The sequence below is a fragment of the Mytilus edulis genome, chromosome 2 (genome assembly GCF_963676685.1).
Source record: "Mytilus edulis chromosome 2, xbMytEdul2.2, whole genome shotgun sequence".
Lineage (NCBI taxonomy): Eukaryota > Metazoa > Mollusca > Bivalvia > Mytilida > Mytilidae > Mytilus > Mytilus edulis.
Genome location: NC_092345.1, coordinates 76,242,698 through 76,268,306, shown reverse-complemented (window position 1 = coordinate 76,268,306; position 25,609 = coordinate 76,242,698). Strand labels below are relative to the sequence as shown.

Genomic DNA, 25,609 nt, shown 5'->3' with positions numbered 1-25,609 from the left:
CTATCTCATAAAACATGTTTAACCTCGCCGCAATTTTGCGCCTGTCCCAAGTCAGGAGCCCCTGGCCTTTTTTAGTCTTGTATGATATTTAATTTTAGTTTCTTGTGTATAAATCGGTGTTTAGTATGACGTCCATTATCACTGTACTAGTATACATATTTGTTTAGGGGCCAACTGAAGGACGCCTTCGGGTGCGGGAGTTTCTCGTTACATTGAAGACCCATTGGTGGCCTTCGGCTGTTGTCTGCTCTATGGTCGGGTTGTTGTCGCTTTGACACATTCCCCATTTCCCTTCTCAATGTTATTTTAATGTGTCAAAGAGACAAACAAAATGACAATAATACATAAATTAACATAAACTACTAGCAGTTAATGACATGCCAGCTCCAGACTTCAATTAAACTGATTGAAAGATTATGTCTTTATAATATGAATATCAAGCACAATCCCTCCCGTTAGAGGTTTAGTATCATACCATCTTAAAATATATGAGAAGAACATAATCCGTGTCATGCCAACAACTGGTTAGTAATTTTTCACCTCTGTTTTTTAATTTTTCTGTATGCCATCAAGCATAATATGCACCCTACCCATTTTACAATTTGAGTACCTTAGTAAGACCCAGTTACGTTCAAAACTTACATAGGCGAAAATGTCATGCAAGATTCTGATAGAGATGAGTCGTTCTAGAACTTTTTTTGCAATTAGTTTTTAATTCATTGGATACAATTTTGTAATGTAAGAGACAATTTGTTTTACCTTATTGCTTTATACATATCTTTAATGTCAAGGGATATACTTTTCTAAATAAGATACAGTTAGATTCTTTATACTTACCCATAGAATCAACACATGCTTGTTCGTGACAGTAACAATGATCTCCTCCGTGATGGAGTCCTATGCATTGCTGGTGTTCCTGTATGTGCTGTAAAATTAAGACATTTTTAATAAATTGAAGTTATTGTTGCACAGTGATCCTTTGATCATCGGTGGGATTTTTCTTTTCAATGATATAAACATTTTATATGTCATCTAGGGCCAAAAAAATGTAAAATAATTTTTCGATAATTTTTGTACCCTCGAACCTCCTTAATGACCCAAAGGGTTATTAAATGAAGACCGTACTTTGAATATACTGGTTTACTTTTACAAAATCTGATTTGGATGTAGATTTGTTTCATAGACACTTCTACCACATATTCTTATATCTATTCAACGCAGCAAGACAATCTGGCAACGAGAGGTGGACTTCAGCTGACCCGTAAACAATAGTAAATACTAGTTCAGAAAAATGAACAATACACGGGATTACAAAACATTTGAATGAATTTCCACAAAATTAAAAAAAAACACAAAACAAAAATAAATAATAAAGGTTCCGAACTTCGGACAGGCGTAAAAAAACAACGGGTTTGTTTTATGCAATCTCAAACCTCCCTCTATACCTCTAGTGAATGGGAAATAAACAACCACACAGAAAGAGGTAAAGTTAAACACAGTTTTAAAGAAGTCCGAGTCTGATATTAGAATAGGTAACAGAAGAAACTTAGTAAAATAACAACGATCAGCATAAGTTAACAAAAAACAGTCATTTTCTTGGTGGATTAAAACTGGTTGTATAGCTTGCTAAACCTCTCAATACCAAACCTAAACAAAGGACTACTAGCAGTTGTTGACATGTCAGATAACGTGAAAGTGGTGCATTTAAATTCTTTCTAGATAAAGCAGCTTTGTAAAATGTCTCTTAATGATAACATTTTAAATTATCACTGCATTGAAAAAAACAATGACAAATTGATACAGTTTTGCATATGCATATTATACAAGTTAAATTAAATACAGGACTTACTCCGTGAGGTATAACACAATTTCCACTGCCTTCATGAATTCTAATAAAACAGTTCTGAAAAAAAAAATACAACAATAATTTAATTTCTGTTGTTAGCAATACAGGTGTACTATGACGACGTTGTCAATTTCATGTCAATTTCATTAGCAACGCCACGTGCATCTTTAGTTCATAGCGATAATTTTCCATCTCAAGCGAGAAGCATGATATGAAAAATTATCACAAAAAAAAGCAAAGGAAAAATGCACAAAATAGCGATAATATTCAATCTTGGGCAAAGAAAATCAAACGTAATACATCGAGCATATTTCTACCATATACTGGCATTATGGAAGATCTACAGTTAGATACATAGAAATCTGTTCAATTAGTTCTGTATTCTCAAGTTTGACCTTTAGCATCATTAAACAGATAGTTATTGTCAAAAAACTCATTCAATGAAGAAATATTGGTACCTTTCTAGTTATAACCTATTATAAACAGAAAAAAGTCATGTTTTGCATGATGATGAGATTTATTAACCAGTTTAGGTCAAATGTATGAAACTATCCCATTATTCATATAAGTAAAGCTGGTCCATCACAGACTGACAGAGCAAGCTTTTTAAAATATATCTTTATTGACCTCTTTTTTTTTTAGAAAAAGTCCATGTATCTGAATATGTATCCTTAGGCGTGTTTGATGAATAATAATAAGAAATTTCTCAGAATGTATGACATCATAGATATAATTTTTTTATCATTTTATATTTTACTTATTTCACATTTAATTCAACTTACCTCATTACCTTGACAAAATTGTCCAAAGCAATTCAAACCGTCTGTTGTCGCTATAAAAGTAAAAATATATAGAATAGAATACTAAGCAATAAAGTTTGGGCATAATTCAAATACACAGGCTATGTAGTTGTGCTAACAATAAGTTTTTATCTCCCTTAAAATAGGCCATGGTTTGTTCGTTCTATTTATAAATGTATAGATATATTTATTATACATAATCACGGTTTGACATAAGTGAAGCCCTATACTCAGAGTAGTATGGATCTGTTGATCTCAAATCTCACCAAGAATAACTTTTCCATAATAAAGAGAAAATGATCAAACAAAACAATCCCATGTTTGTTCAGTGAGCAACCAAAACTGGCTTTTGGTAGACCCAAAATCTTAAAACTTGTTCATAAGAGAAGATTTTCTTTCTAGGCCAATATCTTTGTCAGCAGACTATGACAAGGGGGTTACTGCGAACATGTTATAATGTCTTGATAGCAGACACATACTGCATACCAATACCTTCACCAATCACTACACTAAAACTCCTTACACCATTATGTACAATGTTACTTTTGATACAAGAAACTCAGTATCTCCTGCAATGATTGATTGATAATTTATTCATTATAATTCTTCTAAGAAGAAGAAGAAGAAGAAGAAGAAGAAGAAGAAGAAGAAGAAGAAGAAGAAGAAGAAAATGTTATTCCTTAGTATCCAATGATTTCTGAAATTTTACCGCAGCACAGAAATTTTTTTCATTAGAAACCTTATAAAAAAACTTACCCAAAACAGCAACAAAGAATATAAGACTTGTCAGCGCCATTAAGTATGATTGTGGGGATTCCTTTTATGAAAATATCTGGTCGTTATTACAAGGTTCGAGGTAACTATCCAAAGTATTCGTCATGCAATGACCTGAATATTTAATCGATATAGTACTAAGGTCTCTCTTATTCAAGTTACGATAAAAATTCAAAATATTGAACTGGCTTTATTTATTCTAGACAACATTTAGAAAGCTAAAAGGATAAGAATTTTTAGAGCATAATAATTAAAAAGGGATAAGGTGAACTGTCGAAACCGTTTAAGGTGACCTATGCTCGTAGGATTGCAACATATAAAAGCAACAGTAGTATACCGCTAATCGAAGTTAAAGTATTTTTTCATAATTTTATGAACTTAAAATTTACAAACAAAACGTGTCCTTTAAATCATATAATTCCATTTAACTTGTACAACCAAACTCATTTTTCTTCAGCATGTTTCAGTTCCTCATAGTTATGGTCTATTGAATATTTAGGTTTTGCATTATTTACGTGTTGAAGTTTACGTTGATGTTAGTTTAGAATGAACTAATAATTGTCCATGGTTTGTACCACATGCATCACGCTTTAAATAATCATACAACATGTATTGTCTTACCTTTAAGAAAACAGGTCAATGTTCATTCATTTTCACATATTTGTTCAGTAATTTAATTTACCATATCAAATAATTTATGATGTTTGCCTCTGTATTGCTTTTAAATAAAGTTTGAATGTCTGTACACATACATCTTGTATGTATCTGTATACCAATGTAATTTAATTTATTGAGAAAACAAAAAGATTATATATCTTTTGGTCTTTAATGAATATTATAAAATGAATCATACATATAACAATTCGATATTGAATAATTAATATGAACACTTATGGCTTATAAACAAGTTACGAAATTTCATAATATATTTACCATTTAAACAAAATATTGCATAATTTATGATTAATATTATGAAAATAAACTCACACACTTTTGAACTTAATCGAAAAATTAAATAATGAAAACTATGAAAACCTTGAAATCTCTGCATTTAAAAATACCTTAATCAATGTATTGACGTATATACAAATATAACAGAGGAAAATATTGTGAAATTCAAATTACCAGTTAATCAAAGCTAAGAAAATCAAAACTGTATCATTTATTATATTCTTTAGAGAGGCAAAATATGATAATAATCCGCTAAAAAAACATAAGATTAAAATGCCATATTAACACATGATTAATTAGAATAAAATGGTAATTACGGGCTAGAGAAAGGTTAACTACTCTAGCTGCTGCTTAATATCAAAGCATTTAATATGCATCAGAAAAAAATTGAAATATTACAGATAAGCTTTGTCAACTAATTTTTTTCTTTAAAAAATGGGGAAAATGCCAAGGCCACAATCAAATATTAGAATGTACTTTAAATGCTTAAGCAAAAACACCCCCCCCCCCCCCAAAAAAAAAAACAACACTTTTTGGTTGTCCAGTTACCACGATCAACATGACTAGGACCTAAAGTGGAATATGTTCTACTTACACGTCGGAAGCAGATGAGATCACACCAGTCAGGTAAGAACTGAAAATGAATAATTTGAACAGGATAGGATGTAAAATGATTATTCTGCAAAATACATGCAGGATTGTTGAGGATACAAATTGTTCTTGGGTAAAATAAATCACGCATGGCGAATCTGTTATAAAAAGTATGCATAGTAACAGATAAAGAATAAATAGTTAATCCGGAAGTATTCTACTGTCTCCTCTCCATCATCCAGAATTTCAAATGGTTGTTCCATTAATTCATTTGGTGATAAGATTTATTCGATGGTGTCACGATCGATTGAAACAGGATGGTGTTAAGGATTGCAAATGAGGTGTTCCCGCTACTACTTTCTATGTACACGACGTCATATAAAGCGTGTCAGATTTTCACCAATCATTCAGGTCAACAAGTGTATACAACAAGTTACTCGAGTTGAATACCCCTACTTTCGATGGAGATATACTTAAATGGCAGTCATTTTGGGACTCACTTGAAACAGCCGTACATACAAACCAAACCTTAAGCAACGTAAAAAAAATTCAATCATTTGAGTTCGTTTCTTCACGATGAAGCTCTTACATCAGTGACGGATTTTTTGCTCACTAATGCAAACTATGAAAAGGCAATTTCCCTGCTACACGAAAGATATTGTCAGCACCACAGAGGTATATGCAAGAACTTATTGATATCACATCGCCTAGATACACATTTTTCAACCTCCAACATTTTATAGACAACATTGAAATACATAAGAGGTTTAGAATCCCTAGCACAAACTGATAATTATTACGGAGCACTTTTAGTACTAATGATATTGATCAAACTACCAGGGAAAAACTTGAAACAGAATTTTAGTCTACTAACATACGCTTGGCCGACGTACGAAAAGGCATATTTAATTAATTGAATATCATTGAAGCCGATAACTTAATAGACAGTCATAAAAATCATACAGCTACTGCAGCTTTTTTGACAAACATGAAACCAGAAATCGACAATCAAGTCATAATCACACAAATAAGGTTCACTAAAACACTTACTTTAAACTTTAAAACCTTAAAACTTTAAACAGTGCGTATATTGCCACGAGTCACACGCCTGGGTAAATTGCACCAAAGCAATTGAATATAAAGACCGCATGTCAATTGTAAAAAGAGACTACCTATGTTTCAACTGTTTAGGACATCACAACTTGGTTGATTTTAAGTAAACAAAACATGCAGGAATACAATTAACGGTACCAATTTTCTTGCACCAGATGCGCATTTCGACAATACATGTCTCTTCAGTGACGCTCGTGGCCAAAATATTTGAAATCCAATGCTTACATAACTTCTTAGGAAGAAAGATAAGAAGTTAGCACTATCCTTTAACTCTACTTTTCGCTATATAGATGATGTTCTTTCACTAAATAATTCAAAATTTGGTGACTATGTGGAACGCATCTATCCAATCGAGCTAGAGATAAAGGATACTACAGATACAGTTAAGTCGGCCTCATATCTTGACTTACATCTAGAAATTGACAATGAGGGTCGGTTGAAAACAAAACTTTACGACAAAAGAGATGATTTAAGCTTTCCAATTGTGAACTTTCCATTTCTAAGTAGAAATATTCCAGCAGCACCTGCATACGGGGTATATATCTCCCAATTGATACGATATTCCCGTGCTTGCATTTCCTATCATGATTTTCTTGATAGAGGGTTGCTGCTCACAATGAAGCTATTAAACCAAGAGTTCCAAATGGTGAAGTTGAAATCATCCCTTCGTAAATTTTACGGACGCCATCACGAGTTGGTTGACCGTTATGGAATAACCGTATCACAAATGATATCGGATATGTTCCTTACGTCGTAACTACAATCCTCTTCCCTTTCCTGAATGTGACCTACCGAATTAGACTATTTACCGAATTTGTTATCACATAAGCAACACGACGGGTGCCGCATGTGGAGCAGGATCTGCTTACCCTTCCGGAGCACTTGAGATCACCCCTAGTTTTTTGGTGGGGTTCGTGTTGTTTATTCTTTAGTTTTCTATGTTGTGTCGTGTGTGCTGTTGCTTGTTTGTCTTTTTCATTTTTAGCCATGGCGTTGTCAGTTTGTTTTAGATTTATGAGTTTGACTGTCCCTTTGGTATCTTTCGTCCCTCATTTACATAAAAGATGAAGAGCTATAATCCAAAAGATCCAAAAAGTATAGCCAAATCCGTGAAAGGAATCAGACCTTTGCATGAGGGAGATACATTCCTTAATTTATAATAATTTCTATCATTTTGTAACAGCAAATATTAATAACACAAAAATCAATATTTTCAGGAAATGTCACATGCGTATTCACACTTGTTTATGTCAGAATTATGCACAAATAGATTAAGAAGCTAGTGTGAACGTTAGTACCACGCAACACAACGCGAAGGAATCGGACACAATTTTACATTCACAGGCGACCACAAATACTGTGCTCAAAACCAAAATTAATCCTGTAATTTAGAGAAAACAATGTATAGATGCCAACATTCTTTTTGATAAAAGAGCACAGAGGTTATTCATCACAGAAGACCTAGCCGCTAAATGGCAGTTATCAATATCAACAACTGTCACAGATAGTTAGAATTAATCCGGGTTTGGGGACAGCGAGCGTAGAAAGTTTAAAAAAGGGACATTTAAAATATGCAATCATTTGCTAACAGATGAAGAACAGTTGACGACCAGAGTGTTGATTGTACAGGAAATTGCCGCATATATAACATATATTGAAATCAACTTTCTTATATATATATGACAAGTTATATATCAAATGCAATCGGATGTTTTAGCTTTATGATCCTATTATTCTAATAACAAAAACAATATCTTAAAAAAATCTATCAGGAGAATGTGTAACGGGAATATTCAGAAAAGATGGAAATAGCCAAAGATCGTGCACGAAAAACCCCTAGCATACTCTCTGCGTCACAATTTGAAATCAGGCAGAAGGAATAATTTAACTATCTTTTTTTTATGTATTACAAGTGTGGACACATATGAGTGTGGATAGTATGTTTGGATGTTTGACAGTGTCTTATGACAAAAGGAGTTCTATGTTTTTCCTATATGGTGTTATTAGTTGTGTTGTACGATGACAAACAATCTGAGCATTAGGAGTGTTGTTTATTTATTATTTAGTTTTTATGTTCAAGACGGGCATGGAAGAGACATTAATTGCATTAGTTACCAAATGATTATGATAGAATATGTTCCACATCTTTGATTTTGGATACATTTTGTATCTAGGAGAGCAACACATAATACATTTTTCTAGGTTCATTTTTTCATGTGTTTTTTTTTTCTAAATGGGAGATGATATCTAGATTTGAGAACATGATATAAGGAGCCTGTAATTCAGTGGTTGTCGTTTGTTTATGTGTTACATATTCGTTTTCATTTATTTTTTGTACATAAATAAGGCTGTTAGTCTTCCCGTTTAAATTGTTTTACATTGTCATTTCAGGGCCTTTTATAGATGATTATGCGGAATTGGCCATGCTCATTGTTGATGGCCTTACGGTGACCTGTAGTTGTTAATTTCTGTGTCATTTTGGTCTCTTGTGGAGAATTATCGCATTGGCAATCATACCACATCTTTTTTTATATGTATTTGCTTACTATTTGTATGGTTCTATTTATATTACTTTGTGGAGGATCGTTAGTATCATTAGTAAAAAAAATTGTTAAAAGGTCGAATTGTTCCTCAGATTAGAATACATTTATTGGTTTTTAGTAATGACAATGCCTGACAAGGTGCTAGGGGCTAGATGAGCTAGGAAGTAAACTTCTGTGCTGATTTTTATCAATTCTTTGATAATATTTCCTCCAAAGCTGGTCGAAGCAAAAAAAAATTGACAAATATGAAAATGATTTCACCAAAAGAACTTTTTTGAGCATGCTTCAAAGACTCAAAACTGCTCCAAAAGTAATCTAAAAGAATTTCAAGCATGTCAAGTGGATATTATCAACATCTACTTAATTAGTCTTAATATGTCTAAATATCTAAAAAGTTATAGTATACAAAAGGTATTGCAAAATTATTCTCTTTTCATTTTTGTTTGTTATATAGATACAAATATAAGTGATACATGTACCACAAATACAGTATTTGTTGTGGTATGAAAGTGTAGTTATTAACATTTACTGTTACAATGTCAATTCACACAAATTTATTAGAAATAAACAATTGTATGAAAAATGTTGAACATGTACAATGAAACATAGTTTTAGAAATCAATTAGGCCAGATAATAATCGAATGACCATTTACACTCAGGACCAAGTCATCAGTAGGCAGTACAGATGTATTAAAACAACCTAGCATCATATTGCTAGTAGCGGGAGTAGCATTGTCGGGTAAATTTGTTCTTTTTATAATTTTTGGTCAAAGGACATATAATGTTTGGTTCAAATCGATATATGCTTTTTATCTCCCTATTACTTACATTGAAGAAAGAGGTGATACTACTTTGACAAATCCTTGTACATGAGAGTTGTCTGTCAAATCTTTATTTCACAAAGAATGAATTGCATAACAATGAACTGAGCTCAAAGCAAAGTACTTTAATAATACACTTAGACAAAGAGCTAAATCCAGTGATATACTTTGTACTGCAGGTTCTTCACGAACATCCATTGACCAAAACCATATCTCAATAAAATGCCATATACTACATGTTTTGATCAGAAGTCCTGAAAAAGACATGTTTTTTTATCATAGTTTAAGTATGCACAGGTTAAAACTTTCTTGTGGTATAATAATTCAGTATCTAGCAACTATCAATTTGCTTCATGCACAAATTGATATAGGTTGAGCGCTCCTCTGTTGGAAATAAGAATACACCTTCTGGCTCCACCTAATTTTAGTCAACTGATGATGAAGAAACGTTCAAAACTATAAAATGTTATCCAAGACTTTTCAGTGTCTATTTACCATTTCCACTGAAACAGTGATATATTTGTACACATATATAAGACCAAAACTGATATTCGGTCTTTACTACATCTTCATTCCCCAAGTCATTTTCAAATTTTCCAAATTTAGCTATATTTAAGCTAACTACTCCTCACACACATGTATAGATTATCAGTTTTTCTACACATGAGTATCGTAAGATATTTGCTAGTGAGCGGCAATGAATATTTTTAGCGAGTGAGCCCAGCTAATGAGCTAAAATGAATCAAATTGTGTACTCAGTCAGAGTTGTTGATATTTTAAGGTATCTTTACAAAAAAAACCTGCAAATCTCAGTGGCAATTCAGCACTTTTCATAAAGGGGTGGCCTCTGACTTTCCAAAGGGCTGCCCACTCCTGTCAAGCTTTGATGATTTCCTATATAATCAACTAAATTTTTCCCACCAATAGGCAGACCCCTCCCCCTTTTTGTTGGAAAAATTTTGTTGATTATATAGGGAATCACTGAAGCATGACTGGAGCGGGCCCCACCTTATGAAAAGTTCTGGATCCACCACTGCCACCCCCTGGGTATATCTATGCATCTGTTTATGGTTCTGCGTAATAGTACCAATACTGGGTTTTTTTCACCTTCGTTACTTGGCCCTAGACAGTTGCTTATCTGGTTAAGGTTCTATCACTAGCTTTTTTTAGACTAGAGATTTCATGCGTACAAATTAAACCGGACCTCAAACGCATGTACTACAGACGAAAAGAGACAAATAATTTTATATAATAACCTTGAGTTTACTTCGACTACTGAAATGCAAACCAAAAAACAGACACAAAAATATCATAAAATAGCGATTGAAAGATTGATTGCACTTTGAATGTATAGTTCAGACTGAGACAAGTGTTACATGAGGAGCTCAGAGGCGGATTTAGAGGGGAGGCCCAGGGGGCCCCCCCTTTTTGGGAAAAAAATTGGTTGCTTATATAGGGAATCACTGAAGCGTGACTGGAGCGGGCCCCCTCTTAGGTCAGTCAGTGGGCCCCCACTTATGAAAATTTCTGAATCCGCCACTGGAGCTGGTTTGTTTACAAATAATAATGTCACGTGATCACTCACTGACATCACAATTTGCATCGATCTTGCAGTACACTAGACAGTTCGCTCAAACAGTACCCATTATCATGCAACGCAAATGTGATTGGTTATCAAATAATACAGAAATAATGCATGTACAGTTTTAGAAGAAATTAGTTCATCAAATAGATTAGATTTTTACTTTTGACACGAATATGTCGGGTTGACATTTCTGTCATCGGGGATAATATTGAGATAAATGGGATTAAACTGACCGTCAAAGATGTCTAGAGAAGCACATGTACATCTGGAGAACTTTAACATAAATAAGCCATACTTACCAAAATTACTTTATATTAATAAACCCTATGTCAGTGAAATTTCACAATGATTACGATAAAAAAGTTTGATACTGACGATGATGCTGGTCACGGTTAAATTGGCGCAAAAAATATTCTTACTCCTATTGCTTTACGTAATAAAGTTTGAATAGAATTGAATTTGACTGAAGTTCAGAATACAAAAAAACGTGGATATGCAGAAGCATGACAATATATTACTGATAAAGTGTGTATATATTTCTGTAAACGAAGTTGCCTGTATACTTCACTTGAGCGAAAGGATATATCTATTTGTGAATCGGTTTATTAACCCTTTCAACCCAGGGTCGAAGTTCAAGATGTTAACATATTAACAGATTTTTTTTGGGTTGCTTTTACATCATTGAGGCTATCTATTTTCATTGCGGGGTTTCACATATTTCAAATGGAATTATAGAAAAAATAGAATGTTGTTAGAAGAATCAAAACAGAAAATGATGAACACTTGATTATTTTTAGCAATACATAAATTGGATTGAGGGTCTGTGTATTCACATTATTTGTAAAACTCTACTTAATTATTCCTGTGAAGCGTGTGCTTTACATCGAGGCTTGCTATGCTTTACATCAACGCCACAGTGCTTCAACCAATCAGGGAATGTTTATTTGGGGCATTCGACCTATTCTAACTCAGATTTTTGCACATTTTAATCCAAATTATAGAAAAATGGAATATTGTTAGTACATATAAAATAGAAAATGATGAATACTTTTAGTTAAAGATGAATTGGATGGGGTTCTGTGTATTCACATTATTTGTACAACTCTCCTTACTGATGCCATATTTTGGAAATTCCGTGACCTAAATGGTTCGCGAAAATTAATATTTTTATATATATAGTATAATAATTAAACTTCAAAAAGTAAATCGGTTCGATTGAAGTATTATACGGCGGCTTCACTGTTGTGCCTTTAAAATACACCTATACTGCACGTACAAACTATGCTAGAGGAAAAACGATGATTTTTCAGTGTTATTTTCAACCCTTTTCAGATGCATAAAGAATTATATATAGGACTATTTGGAAATGCCCTTAAATTGTATGAAGATCAAGAATAACTGTATTTACCAATTTCATTCACAAATTATTTCTAGAACGTGTTTGTTGTGACGTCTCCGGGTGTGGGAGCTTCTCGCTGCATTGAAGACCCATTGGTGGCCTTCAGCTGTTGTCTCCTCTATGGTCGGGTTGTAATGGGTCTTTCCCGCATAAGCAATTTCACACAGCAAAATAAAATGAACATGTTTACTTTTATATAAAGTTTCTTTAATGAGGGAGTTTATTAGTAAATTGAGTTGTTTTCGCATCACTTAAGTAATTACATGTAACGAACTAACATAGGTCCAAGTAATGTGCAGTGGCTGATCCAGGGGAGGGTTTTCAGTTGGAACCGCACCTTTTTTGGGGTGATCGATGCATTTGAATGGGTACATGGTTGGACCCCCCCCCCTTTTCACAAAATGGCCTGATGTGTTTCAGTTTAGATTAGAGTAACTGAGACAGATCCAACCATTTTTTAAAAGGGGGACCTCACCCAGGATAAGCAGAGGCGGATTTAGTAATTTTTCAAAAAGGGGGACCTATTAATGTAAATTGAGTTTTTTTCGCATCACTCACTAAATAACATAGGTCCGAGTAGTGTGCAGTGGCGGATCCAGCAGGAAGGTTCCCGGTTGGAATCGCCCCTTTTGTGGGGTGATCAATGCATTTGAATGGGGACATGGTTGGACCCCCCTTTCAAAATGGCTAGATCTGCCACTGATGTGTTTCGGTTCTGACTTGACTAGCTGAGACAGATCCAGCCATTTTTAAAAGGGGATCCTAACCCAGGATAAAGGGTCAGTTCCAACTGATATCCCTATCCAAATGAATTGATCGTCAACAAAAAAGGGAGGTTCAACCTCCGGAATCCCCCCTCCCCTAAATCCGCCACTGACCAGAGACTAAATGTGTACAAACCTGACTTAAAATTATGTACTATTGAATAATAAATAATATCACACAATAAGTTCCCGCGCAAATGTCATGTGTTACCGAAACGGGAAACACACAAAAGAATTGTAGGTGCATGTTGTCATTCGCATTCCGATTAATTTACACAGTTCAATAAAATATATATGTTAACATTATCTATATTGGTTTTGAATTTAGTTACTAGATCAGAAAAATGATTTGTTTCTCGCAGACAACACAAAATAATATACATATTAACTCGACACTTTATCGAAACATCCCTACAACAAAATGGGACGACCAAACAGATTTCCTAATTTTGATAAAGGTGAAATATGTAGAATAAGAATTGTGAACTCTGGAATAAGATCATAAATAAAGCCCTATATAAAGTGTAAACCAAAAAAAATAATGTATGAAATCATTGTTTATTACATCTGCTTGCATAATAATATTGAAGTTGAAACTAACAACGATCACGTGTATCCTGTCAACCCCTGAAAAACATAATATTGTCTTCTTGACTACTTCCGCAAACCGTGGTCTGGTAAAATGATATAGTGTTATAGTGTATGTTAATAAAATTTGGTTTCAGTTATGAAAAATAAAAGAATACATGTGTTTCCACTAACATGCTCCGTAAATTAAAAATTGAAAATACATGGTTTTGTTCGAGGAAAATAATCTTATTTCAATAATGATTTTTACTTCTGTTCTCGTACTATGAATAACAAATTTATCTATTTCATAAAAAAAACACTTCTGTACTCATAGATCACAGTTGTTTTTCTGATAATGTTTTACATCTAAATGAAGGCAACAGTAGTATATCGCTGGTCAAAGATCATAAATCAATTAAAAGAAAACAAACACAAGGGAAACACAACAACTATAAGAGGAAAACAACGAAACAACAGAACAAGTGCAACAAAAAGCAAACGACAATGTAACATACATAGAAAAGAACTATCAGCTAACAGCTGCCATATTCCTGACTTTATACAGGACATTTTAAGAACAAATGGTTGGGCGAACCTGGTTTTGTGGCTATCCACAAACCTCCGCGCTTTATGGCAATGTTAAATATACAGATAAAATGACAATATTACATGACGGTACAAATAAACGCAAGAACATCAAAGGCAGAGAAATACATAATTAAATAATATTAAAGTACATTTCGACTTGTGAATCAACGTATAACTATAAATGATTAGCCCGTATTTTTTAAAAATTCATTTTGTATAGATCAAATTTATTCGTTCAGTGTAAGTTCACTTGTTTTGTTTATATGTCGTTTGATTGTATTTCATGATGTATTTTTTTTATGTTATGATGTTACACTATAATCTGAGTTTATGGTGAATTTGGCGCCTGTTAAAACATTCAAACCCGATGCAGCTGTTTGCACCTGTTGCAGATGTGGATACTTAAAAATTCCAAAGATCTTTTAGAGTACATACAATCTAACTCTCTTTCATCTGGTAACAGTATTAAAACATTTGACTTTTCTACTCTTTACACAAGTATTCCACATTCCAAACTAAAAGACAAATTGAAAGAGTTGGTATTACTTTGCTTCATAAAAAAGAATGGCCAACGTAGATACAAGTATCTTGTCTTAGGGAGGGATAACTCATACTTTGTAAAGAATCTCTTTGATTCAAACAAAAAATTCTCTGAAACCGATATTATCAAGATGCTTGATTTCTTGATTGACAACATATTTGTAACGTTCGGAGGACGTGTTTTTCAACAGACTGTCGCCCCTCTATTTGCCGACTTGTTTCTTTATTATTATGAGGCTGACTTCATGCAGGAACTTTTTAGGACGAAAGATGAAAAGTTAGCAATATCCTTTAACTCTACTTTCCGCTATATAGATGACGTTCTTTCACTAAACAATTCAAAATTTGGTGACTATGTGGAACGCATCTATCCCATCGAATTGGAGATAAAGGATACTACAGATACAGTTAAGTCGGCTTCATATCTTGACTTACATCTAGAAATTGTCAATGAGGGTCGGTTGAAAACAAAACTTTACGACAAAAGAGATGATTTCAGCTTTCCAATTGTGAACTTTCCATTTCTAAGTAGCAACATTCCAGCAGCACCTTCATACGGGGTATATATCTCCCAATTGATACGATATTCCCGTGCTTGCATTTCCTATCATGATTTTCTTGATAGAGGGTTACTGCTCACAAGGAAGCTATTAAACCAAGAGTTCCAAATGGTGAAGTTGAAATCATCCCTTCGTAAATTTTACGGACGCCATCACACGGTTGACCGTTATGGAATAACCGTTTCACAAATGATATCGGATATGTTCCTTACGTCGTAACTACAACCCCCTTCCCTTTCATGAATGTGACCTACCGAGTTAGACTATTTACCGGATTTGTAATCACATAAACAACACGACGGGTGCCACATGTGGAGCAAGGTCTGCTTACCCTTCCGGAGCACCTGAGATCACCCCTAGTTTTTGGTGGGGTTCGTGTTGTTTATTCTTTAGTTTTCTATGTTGTGTCATGTGTACTATTGTTTTTCTGTTTGTCTTTTTCATTTTTAGTCATGGCGTTGTCAGTTTGTTTTAGATTTATGCGTTTGACTGTCCCTTTGGTATCTTTCGTCTCTCTTTTGCAAGTCAGGAATCCGTTGTTCAATGGTTACCATTTGTTTATTTAGTTCATACGCGTTTCTAGTTTTTATATGGATTAGACAGCTGGTTTTCCTGCTTGAATGGTTTGACACTAGTAATTTTTATGCTCTTTTTAGGTTGCTGTTCGGTGTGAGCCAAGGCTCCGTGTTGAAGGACTTTGACCTATAACAGTTTACTTTTACAAACTGTAATTTGCATGGAGAGTTGTCTAACTGGCACTCATACCACATCTCGTCATATCTATTTTCCAGTTACACTTCTAATAGACAGAACTGATTTAATGGTATATCAAAAAGTATTTCACACCAAGTTGTCAGTGTCGATGTTTTGTAAGCCTCTCTAGTAGCTAGGATGTTCGTTGCTTTTTTAAGCACATTTTCGGAATCTTCTAATTTTATCCATGAAATGCCAATATAATATTTTGCCCTCTGATCCCTAATTTTTCAATCATAATTTTATAGGATATCATTTAAAAAGCCATTATTTCTAAATCTTATTTAATCTTTACTATTTTTTTCATAGTCTTATGAAAGAAAATAATGCTAATTTCAAATATATAACAAGTCTAGAACGAATCGCTTCCCGCCAAATTTTCTATTGCCAATATCTCGAAAACAAGCACGCAGACCCTTCATTTTTCTGCTTTTCAGTGCCTTTATCTTTATACTATTAATTTTAAACAATCTTTTAAAAATGCGTGTCATTGTGAAACATAGAAGCAAACATCCTGAATAGTCCATAGCTGTCTATAATGTAAATCATAAGAAACCAAATATTGGCAACGCTATTCCCTTCTTCTAGGATGAAATATTTATTCAGGCTTTTTATTTAACAAGATACCAGAAAAGGTGCAAAAATTTTGTTATCTTAACTCTTCATAGTACTTTGATTTTTTTATGTACGTATTTGTATTAACAGCTCAAACGTCAATGTTAATGAACTGTTATTAATTAGAGTTTATATTAGACCAAATTAACAGTTTTTTCCTTTGGTGCGACCTACCTTAAAGCCAATAGTTGCAAACTGCTTCCACTCGATGATATTGCAGTTACTGTACTTAGCTTTTAGCGTACAGTTTAACCGACCAAATATAGCATGGTTACCAACTGGTGTTTCCTATGGATATACTAAAAATAAGTATTCGGTTCTAACGGACTGTCGTTAACAAAAAATATCACCCATCCTGTAGTCAAAGTAACCGACTATTGTTAAGCGGCAAGTAACATGTTGTTGTTCATCATACAAATCTAGTAAACTCTGTGATTTCCCTATTGGTATAAACGAACAATTCCAATTCAAGTGTATATTTACGGAATTCGTTTGACATGAACACCAATGATGTATAAAAACTAGAAACGTAAGGATCTATATGACCATTAAGGCAGTGGCGTAGCTTGCATGTATGTTCAGATTCTCAAGCAGCATCCATACCATTTTGACCAGCAGATCAACTCGGAGGTCTCTGAATATAACAAGTAAGGATGTAAGGATAACGCAAAATAATTTCCGTATTTGTTTTTCATTAAGTTAATGCAAACAAGATAGATAAGTTGCAGAAAAGTGTTCTGGACTTTTATTCGTTATTTGCAAGAGCAAACACAGGGATGGTGAAACACAGACCTGCGGACAAGTTTCGTCTAAAATTTTGCAAAGAGGAGCGATGGATTCTGCATCTGATGCAACAACAATGTTACCATCAAATATACTACCATATCCTGATATCGCTTTTTGTGACATGAAAGACGAAATGATCAGAACGCAATTTGTGAAGGTCATTCCTTGGATTTTAAATACCCAATAACATCTAGGTACAAATATTAATTTTATTTTCAATAAAATATGCCTTTTATTTTTTATCATAATATATACATTTTGTAACATTACACACACATAAGATCGTCGCTTCTTGATTGACAAAACACTTGATGCTCTAAAAGGGGCGGGGGTTCCAAGCAATTTCATGATCCAATGTTTTTGCCATATCGTTACTTAAAAGGCCAAGTAATCAAAAATCAAAAACTCATTGGGAGGCTTAAATTCAGAGCGATGGGGATCACTGTGTGGTTATTATAATCCAAAGTTCCATAAATAGAAGTGCCACTGTAATGGTTCCGTTTTTGATCTGTAAAATATAAGATTGGTTTGGAAACTTTAACATTAAATACTTATAAATTCATTGAATGATGGTAGTTTCGAGAGAAATAAAATGCTCTTGAAAATATATATGAAATGTTGGTTATATTGAAATTCAATGTAACACAATCTCAGGTACACCAAATATAATATAGAAGTGACCTCCATGCTAACTTAGGATCCAGGGCTAAGGGCGAGCATCATTTATTGATATTTGCTTCCAACTTCCAGTCTTCATTTTGTTTTTATTTAAAAATATGGAATAAATAAAGGCTCAATCCATGATTTAAAGTTTTATTCAATTGTAGGGGTTTCTTTGGTCGGGAGTTGAACACTGAATGCTTCTTGGTTTAAAGCATTCATGGCTAAGATATTCGAGAATTTATTGCGAAAGTTGCACTGTCTTTGCTGATGAAGATATCAAAGACATACTGTTCATTAATCATTAATCCGGTTAATGATTGAGTTAATCTTTCCAGATTTGTTACTCGTGACGACAAAGAGTAATCGTGTCTTGCCTTGTCGGAAGTTGCAGCATAAGATATTTGAAATTGGGGAAAACTGAATCGGTCATATGTATGTTGTCTTTGTCGAAAAAGAGCAAGTTCTAAAAAATCGTCATATCCTTGATAAAACTAAGAGCATTACTATTAGGGGTCATACCGAAGCAAGAAGTAATTTCATGTCAATCCTACGTGAATTCGCGGAAGATGATCTAGTATTAAAGGAACATATTCATAGTACAACTGCAAGGTACAAATATACTTCCCCTGACGTTTAGAATGTAATTTTGACTATATGCGGGAAACAGATTTCTGATAAAATAGTCGATGATTGCAATGAAACTGGTTTCTTTTCTGTGCCTGGCGATGAATGTACAGATGAGTCAACTAAACATCAAATGTCTATTTGTTTAAGATTTATTTATGCTAAAGATGTTAGGGAAGATTTTCTTTGTTTTGTGGAACCCGAAAACACAAAGGGCAAAAATATCACTAGATGCTTGTTATGCACATTAGACAAAGAAGTCGTCGTGATCGATAAAATCAAAGGACAGGGTTATCACGGTGCCGCTAACATGTCCGGGAAAACCCAAGGCGTCCAGGTAAAAGTCAGGAAACAAGTGTCTTCAGCAACATACACACATTACAAGGCCCATCAACTTAATCTGGCTCAAATACATTCTTCAAAGGAACCGTGAGTTCTTTATATGATGACAACTGTTCAGCATATTGCATTTGCCTATTCAGTAAAGAGACTCAATACCTTCGCAACTGAATAAGTTATGGAATGAAAACGCCAAGAAAGCCATGGCAAAACGATCCAAGCTAACAATGGATTGGTCAGCTCGTGCAGATTCTTTGTTCACATTTAAGTCGGCCTTCACCGTAGTTGTTCATGTCTTAGAATATCTCCGTGATAATCGAGATGAAAAAGTCAGTGCTAACATGGAGTTAAGATAGCATCTATACCTAAATTTGAACTTTGATAGCGTTGGTTGTACCGGAGCATATATAAAGCGTGACAGACACCATTTTACAAAGTACGAGTTGCGATCTGATCGAAGCAGTTGGCGAAATCAAGGTTGTCTTCAAAAGATTGCATAACGAAAGAAATTACCCGTCTGTGTGGGCTGCATTGAATGGAAATTCAGTAGAAGTTGCCGCAGATTTTGAACTAAATACATGTATACCGCGTCGCGCCGGGCGATAAATACAAAGAGCAAATCACACTGTACAAGACCGACAAGAATACTGGAAGGTTTCTCTATTCTACGTTTTTCTTGACCGTCTCGTTCAGGAATTGGGATCACGTTTATTTCAGTCAGTAGACAAGTTTTTTGCAGAATATTTTGTTGCAGTTTAACTACAGGAATTAACATTAGATCACATGAATAAGATATAAAATGCTTACGGCGATGATATTGGCACTCTTGAACAACGTGAAAAAGTAATTTTCTCGTTGGAAAACCAGACGGAGCATGACCATGTTGGAAACGAAACCAAAGACACTCCATAAAACACTCGTCATAAAACAAAAATCTCTATCAAAACATTTCCGCTACTATATTTGTCCTTCTTACAATGCCAGCTTCAACAGCCACAACAGACAGATCTTTAAGCGCAATGAAAAGAATTATAACCTATTTGAGAACCACAATGAGAACAGAGCGTCTATCGACGCTTATACAAAATTTGCATCTGTTAGGGAAAGAAAGTTGAACCTTTTGTTGTAAATATTCAGAATTGATAATGTTGTACACAAGGAAGCTATTAAATCAAGAGTTCCAAATGGTGAAGTTGAAATCATCCCTTCGTAAATTTTACGGACGCCATCACGAGTTGGTTGACCGTTATGGAATAACCATTTCACAAATGATATCGGATATGTTCCTCACGTCGTAACTACAATCCCCTTCCCTTTCATGAATTTGACCTACCGAATTAGACTATTTACCGGATTTGTAATCACATAAGCAACACGACGGGTGCCGCATGTGGAGCAGGATCTGCTTACCCTTCCGGAGCACCTGAGATCACCCCTAGTTTTTGGTGGGGTTCGTGTTGTTTATTCTTTAGTTTTCTATGTTGTGTCATGTGTACTATTGTTTTTCTGTTTGTCTTTTTCATTTTTAGCCATGGCGTTGTCAGTTTGTTTTAGATTTATGAGTTTGACTGTCCCTTTGGTATCTTTCGTCCCTCTTGTAAAGATATCACATTGGAACCATATTCAACATTTTCAAGGCTATTATTTATAGAATTGAAACAAAAAAACTAGTCAGTGTCGGAATATGGGGTAGTTTACATGCATTCAGAGAATTGGGCCAAAAATATTTTTTTTAATAAAAAAGGTTAAAACAAATTTAAATCAACTTGTCAAGAGAGAGTTGGTTCTGAATCCTATAAAAAGTCTATAACATATTAAATTCATTTTATAAATAGGGAGGTAAGAGGAATTGAAAAGAAAAGAAAAACAACATGTTCTAATGATTAATTAATTGTTTTACCCAACTGGTTGAACATTTAAAAGAGTGCCTTGCGAACAGTGATTACATGACTTTGCACAGAGGTTTTTAACTGTAGGCACATCATATATGTTACTGACGACAAGTATGGTGCAGTTCATTTTATCTTCACAAGGAGATCCTATAATAATAAATAGATAAGAGTCTAATATCGTAATCATTGAGATGAAAAAAACTGATGCAAGTTTATAAAGTTTAAACAAGAAAAAAGTTTACTTGATGAACTGATATATAACCTTTATTTGGAAAATTTGCAATTTTCAAAACTAATGCTAAAAGTAAAATAACAAAAAACACCGAAATGCATAAACAAATGTCAAAACCAAAAGCTGGCTTGTTACAGGCATATCCTTGTGTAAGAAAAGGTGAATTGCATCTGTACACTTCTAATCCAGCGATATAATAAATACCAAAGAGTATTGTTTGAGATACAAAAACTGTCGTGTATGAATAAGAGCAATTTTATATATGGTTTGTTATAGATCATGCCAGTGCCGAAGTTCTAAATTTGCATTGTAAAAATCCTGCAACATTTCATGTCCTTCCAGACTAGCCCCTTTGTAGAAATGTTTATATACTGTTTAACTAAACAATTCAAAATTTGGTGACTATGTGGAACGCGTCTATCCCATCGAACTAGAGATAAAGGATACTACAGATACAGTTAAGTCGGCTTTATATCTTGACTTACATCTAGAAATTGACAATGAGGGTCGGTTGAAAACAAAACTTTACGACAAAAGAGATGATTTCAGCTTTCCAATTGTGAACTTTCCATTTCTAAGTAGCAACATTCCAGCAGCACCTGCATACGGGGTATATATCTCCCAATTGATACGATATTCCCGTGCTTGCATTTCCTATCATGATTTTCTTGATAGAGGGTTGCTGCTCACAAGGAAGCTATTAAACCAAGAGTTCCAAATGGTGAAGTTGAAATCATCCCTTCGTAAATTTTACGGACGCCATCACGAGTTGGTTGACCGTTATGGAATAACCGTTTCACAAATGATATCGGATATGTTCCTTACGTCGTAACTACAATCCCCTTCCCTTTCATGAATGTGACCTACCGAGTTAGACTATTTACCGGATTTGTAATCACATAAGGAACACGACGGGTGCCACATGTGGAGCAGGATCTGCTTACCCTTCCGGAGCACCTGAGATCACCCCTAGTTTTTGATGGGGTTCGTGTTGTTTATTCTTTAGTTTTCTATGTTGTGTCATGTTTACTATTGTTTTTCTGTTTGTCTTTTTCATTTTTAGCCATGGCGTTGTCAGTTTGTTTTAGATTTATGAGTTTGACTGTCCCTTTGGTATCTTTCGTCTCTCTTTTAAGGTGGAAAATTGTTCTCGTTTTCAATATGGTAATTAATTTAAGCAATTGACATTGAATCAATCCTTTTTTAATTATGTTGCAAATTTTTCCTGTTTTACCTTCATGACAAAATCATATTGCTATCCAACAGACAAAACCCTATTTGCCAAACTTTAGATAGGGTTTATCGGTTTATGGTATGTATTGGTGATACTAAACTTAGGAAGCACTCCACAGTTAGAAAATAAAATTAAAAATGAGCCACAAAATGTTTTATCATATACCTATTCCTGGATTTCTAATACATTAACTTAACTGTTTGTGTTGAACATTTGCATATGTATGTAATCAGTATCTTCCATAGATTTGATTTTCAAAAGTTAAAATGGTGAAAAATAATTCCTTTTATGTGTATCCATGGCAACATTCTGCATTTATTAAGCATAAAATATTGCAAAAAGGGGAGTGAACATGTCATATATCCCCCAAAATTTGAATCAAACTAGAATTTCAATGCCTTTGAGTGATACCTTTTAAGAAACTGTTGACATTAATCTTCCCATTGATCAAATAAAAAATGGGCGTCTTTCGCCTCATTTTTTCTTAAAATCCAATCACAAAGTTCGTGCGATAAAATGTTGGAAAATATATTACAATAATTGCCGGACCAATGTATGGTATGGACATTCAAATACGGACTGTCATACAGTAAACAGCCTATATTACATACTTACATGACCTTGATGTTCATATAAACCCAATACAAAGTCTATCTTAATACTCAGCTAATCAAAATGAATTTTATTGCACATTAGCTCTCATATTTGAAAAATCCACAGGGATCAAAGTACGAAACTATACACCTAACTGTTGAGTGCTACCTTTGTTACATTTCAAGACGAAACACGAGTCTGGTGTATAAAATCGAATCCTTGGTGCTATTATGAGTTATTTTTTAATCTTTAGCAAACAATAATTGGCATTCAAAAATATGCTTATTTGATATGCTAGCAAATTAGCAAACATGCGAATTAGTCAAAATGTCATTATCGGAAATACGACAAAATCTGAAAAATTACAGATAAGACGACTATTTAAATATCTAAGACATATCGCTAATCAGTTGAGCTACAGACTTATCCGATTAGAAACTCTCCGTTTTGTATTTTCCTTGGATTTTTGTGATTTTACTTTTCATCGTATCAGCCAAAAAATTAGCGCTTGTGACTGTAAAAGGAGTAGGTTCAGTAGGACCCCTTTTTGGCCCCAAAATATAGCAGTTTTACAAAATTGTGAAAATGTTATCTTTTAGCTTTTTATTGGAGAGTAGAATGTTTCTGCTACATAAATATGGACTGTTTTTGAGAATAAAATGCACATATTTCGGGTACTAGCATCATGAAGTTATGATAAATTACTGAAATCTTCACAATTTTAGCATTTTAGTTAGATTTTAGACGGTTTCCGTCTTAAATGAAAGTGGCCGCATTCGTGTTCATTCATTATATTGAAATGTAAGTTGTATTTGATGATAATACATAACATATATAAAGGTTGAGGATGAACACGGATGCGGCCACTTTCATTTTTGACAAAAACCATCTGAAAAGTGACGTTTTTTTGCATATTTGATAGATTTTGCATATTTAAGCTTGAATCGGAGCGTTTTTAATGAATAAATCAGTTGAAATCTGTCACATAAACTAATCGAATCAATTGAAATAGACACTTGAGTGTTTAAAAAGTGTCTAAAATCTTTCGTTAGACGAACCTGAAATTTGAGGCCAAAATCGGCCCTTACCGGACCTACTCCGAAGTAGTTTTGATTTCCGTTGTTGTTACTTATTACTCTGTTAATGCAGTTTTTTGGTGAGATGCACCTCCCTACTAATTAAATCTGTATAGTTAGAACATACACGAGAGTAATTTATATGTTGAGATATGTAAACAAAAACAATTTGGCAGGTGGTATTTCAATGCTGTAAATTGAGGGACAGTTATTTCAATCAAGACAACATAAAATGGAAAAAAGTTACAGGCTTTTTACATTTTACAAATTCTGAATTTAACGTCAGTATAATATGTTACCTTGATGTCGTCCACTACGATATAGCCCTAGGCCGAAACGTGTTAACACGTTTATTCAACAATTGATAATTTTGAAAACAGGTAAATTATTTTGTACTCTGTATTAATGGAGCTTACCTGTAGTTAGAATCGGAGTGAATCCAGTTGAAATTTCAATCTAAATGACGGATAAATAGTTGAGAAGAAGTCAAAATTAAAAGAAAAAAAAAGAGCAATAATGCACACACACTATTTATATACCACACATCAATTTAATAATCTGATAAAACCTTAAACAGATGGATAGAAACTCCACATCCTTTGTTTTTCTATTCTATAAAAAAAGTGTTTAGTAAAGCTTTAATCAATGTATGCACAATTTTATTGGCACAACTTTTTGGAATTTTGTATCCTCTATGCTCTTCAACTTTTATATTGTTTGGCTTTATAACTATTTTGATATGAGCGTCACTGATGAGTCTTATGTAGACGAAACGCGCGACTGGCGTACTAAATTATAATCCTAGTACTGTTGATAACTATTATTAAGCAAAATGTTCAGTTTTCAAAGATTGGGTTTGGCACATATATTTTCTTTTAAATAAATGTATTAATGAAGAAGATTTTAACTAACATATTCAATATAATTCATAACAATAATGACAGGTGGTTTTTTTTACAAACTGTTGAAATGTTGACAATTTATAAAAATATCAATGTTACTCGAGTAGAAATTTATCTTTTAATAACATTATTACATATTTGTTTCAAATACGTGCTTGCAGCACTTTTGTCCTGACATGAATTATCATTGATATGGTCAAATTTATAAATAAACTGTTTACAAAACGTAGAATTTTTGAAATACTAAGGCTGTTCTACCTCAGGAATAGATTACCATAGCTGTCTTTGGCAAAACTTTTAGGAATTTTGGTCCTCAATTCTTTTCAACGTCGTACTTTATTTGGCCTTTTGAACTTTGTTGGGTTCGAGCGTTACTGATGAGTCTTTTGTAGACGAAACTCTCGTCTGTCGTAAAAACTAAATTTAATCCTGGTATCTATAATGAATTTACAA

General features: G+C 33.7%; 1 protein-coding gene across 2 annotated transcripts in view; it reads right to left on the bottom strand.

The window, feature by feature from the left end:
* LOC139512994 (uncharacterized) overlaps positions 1–3,547 on the bottom strand; it is a 31,500-nt gene extending 27,953 nt beyond the window's left edge. The window contains exons 1-4 of one of the 2 annotated variants that reach the window (XM_071301031.1): positions 3,403–3,547; positions 2,629–2,678; positions 1,850–1,903; positions 838–925 (exon numbers count right to left, since the gene is read on the bottom strand). In XM_071301031.1, coding sequence (XP_071157132.1) covers positions 838–925; positions 1,850–1,903; positions 2,629–2,678; positions 3,403–3,442 — 232 coding nt within the window. In that variant the 5' untranslated portion in view covers positions 3,443–3,547. The remainder of the gene's footprint in view (positions 1–837; positions 926–1,849; positions 1,904–2,628; positions 2,679–3,402) is intronic. The other variant, XM_071301032.1, reaches the window with a different exon arrangement.
* Positions 3,548–25,609: the final 22,062 nt, after the last annotated feature.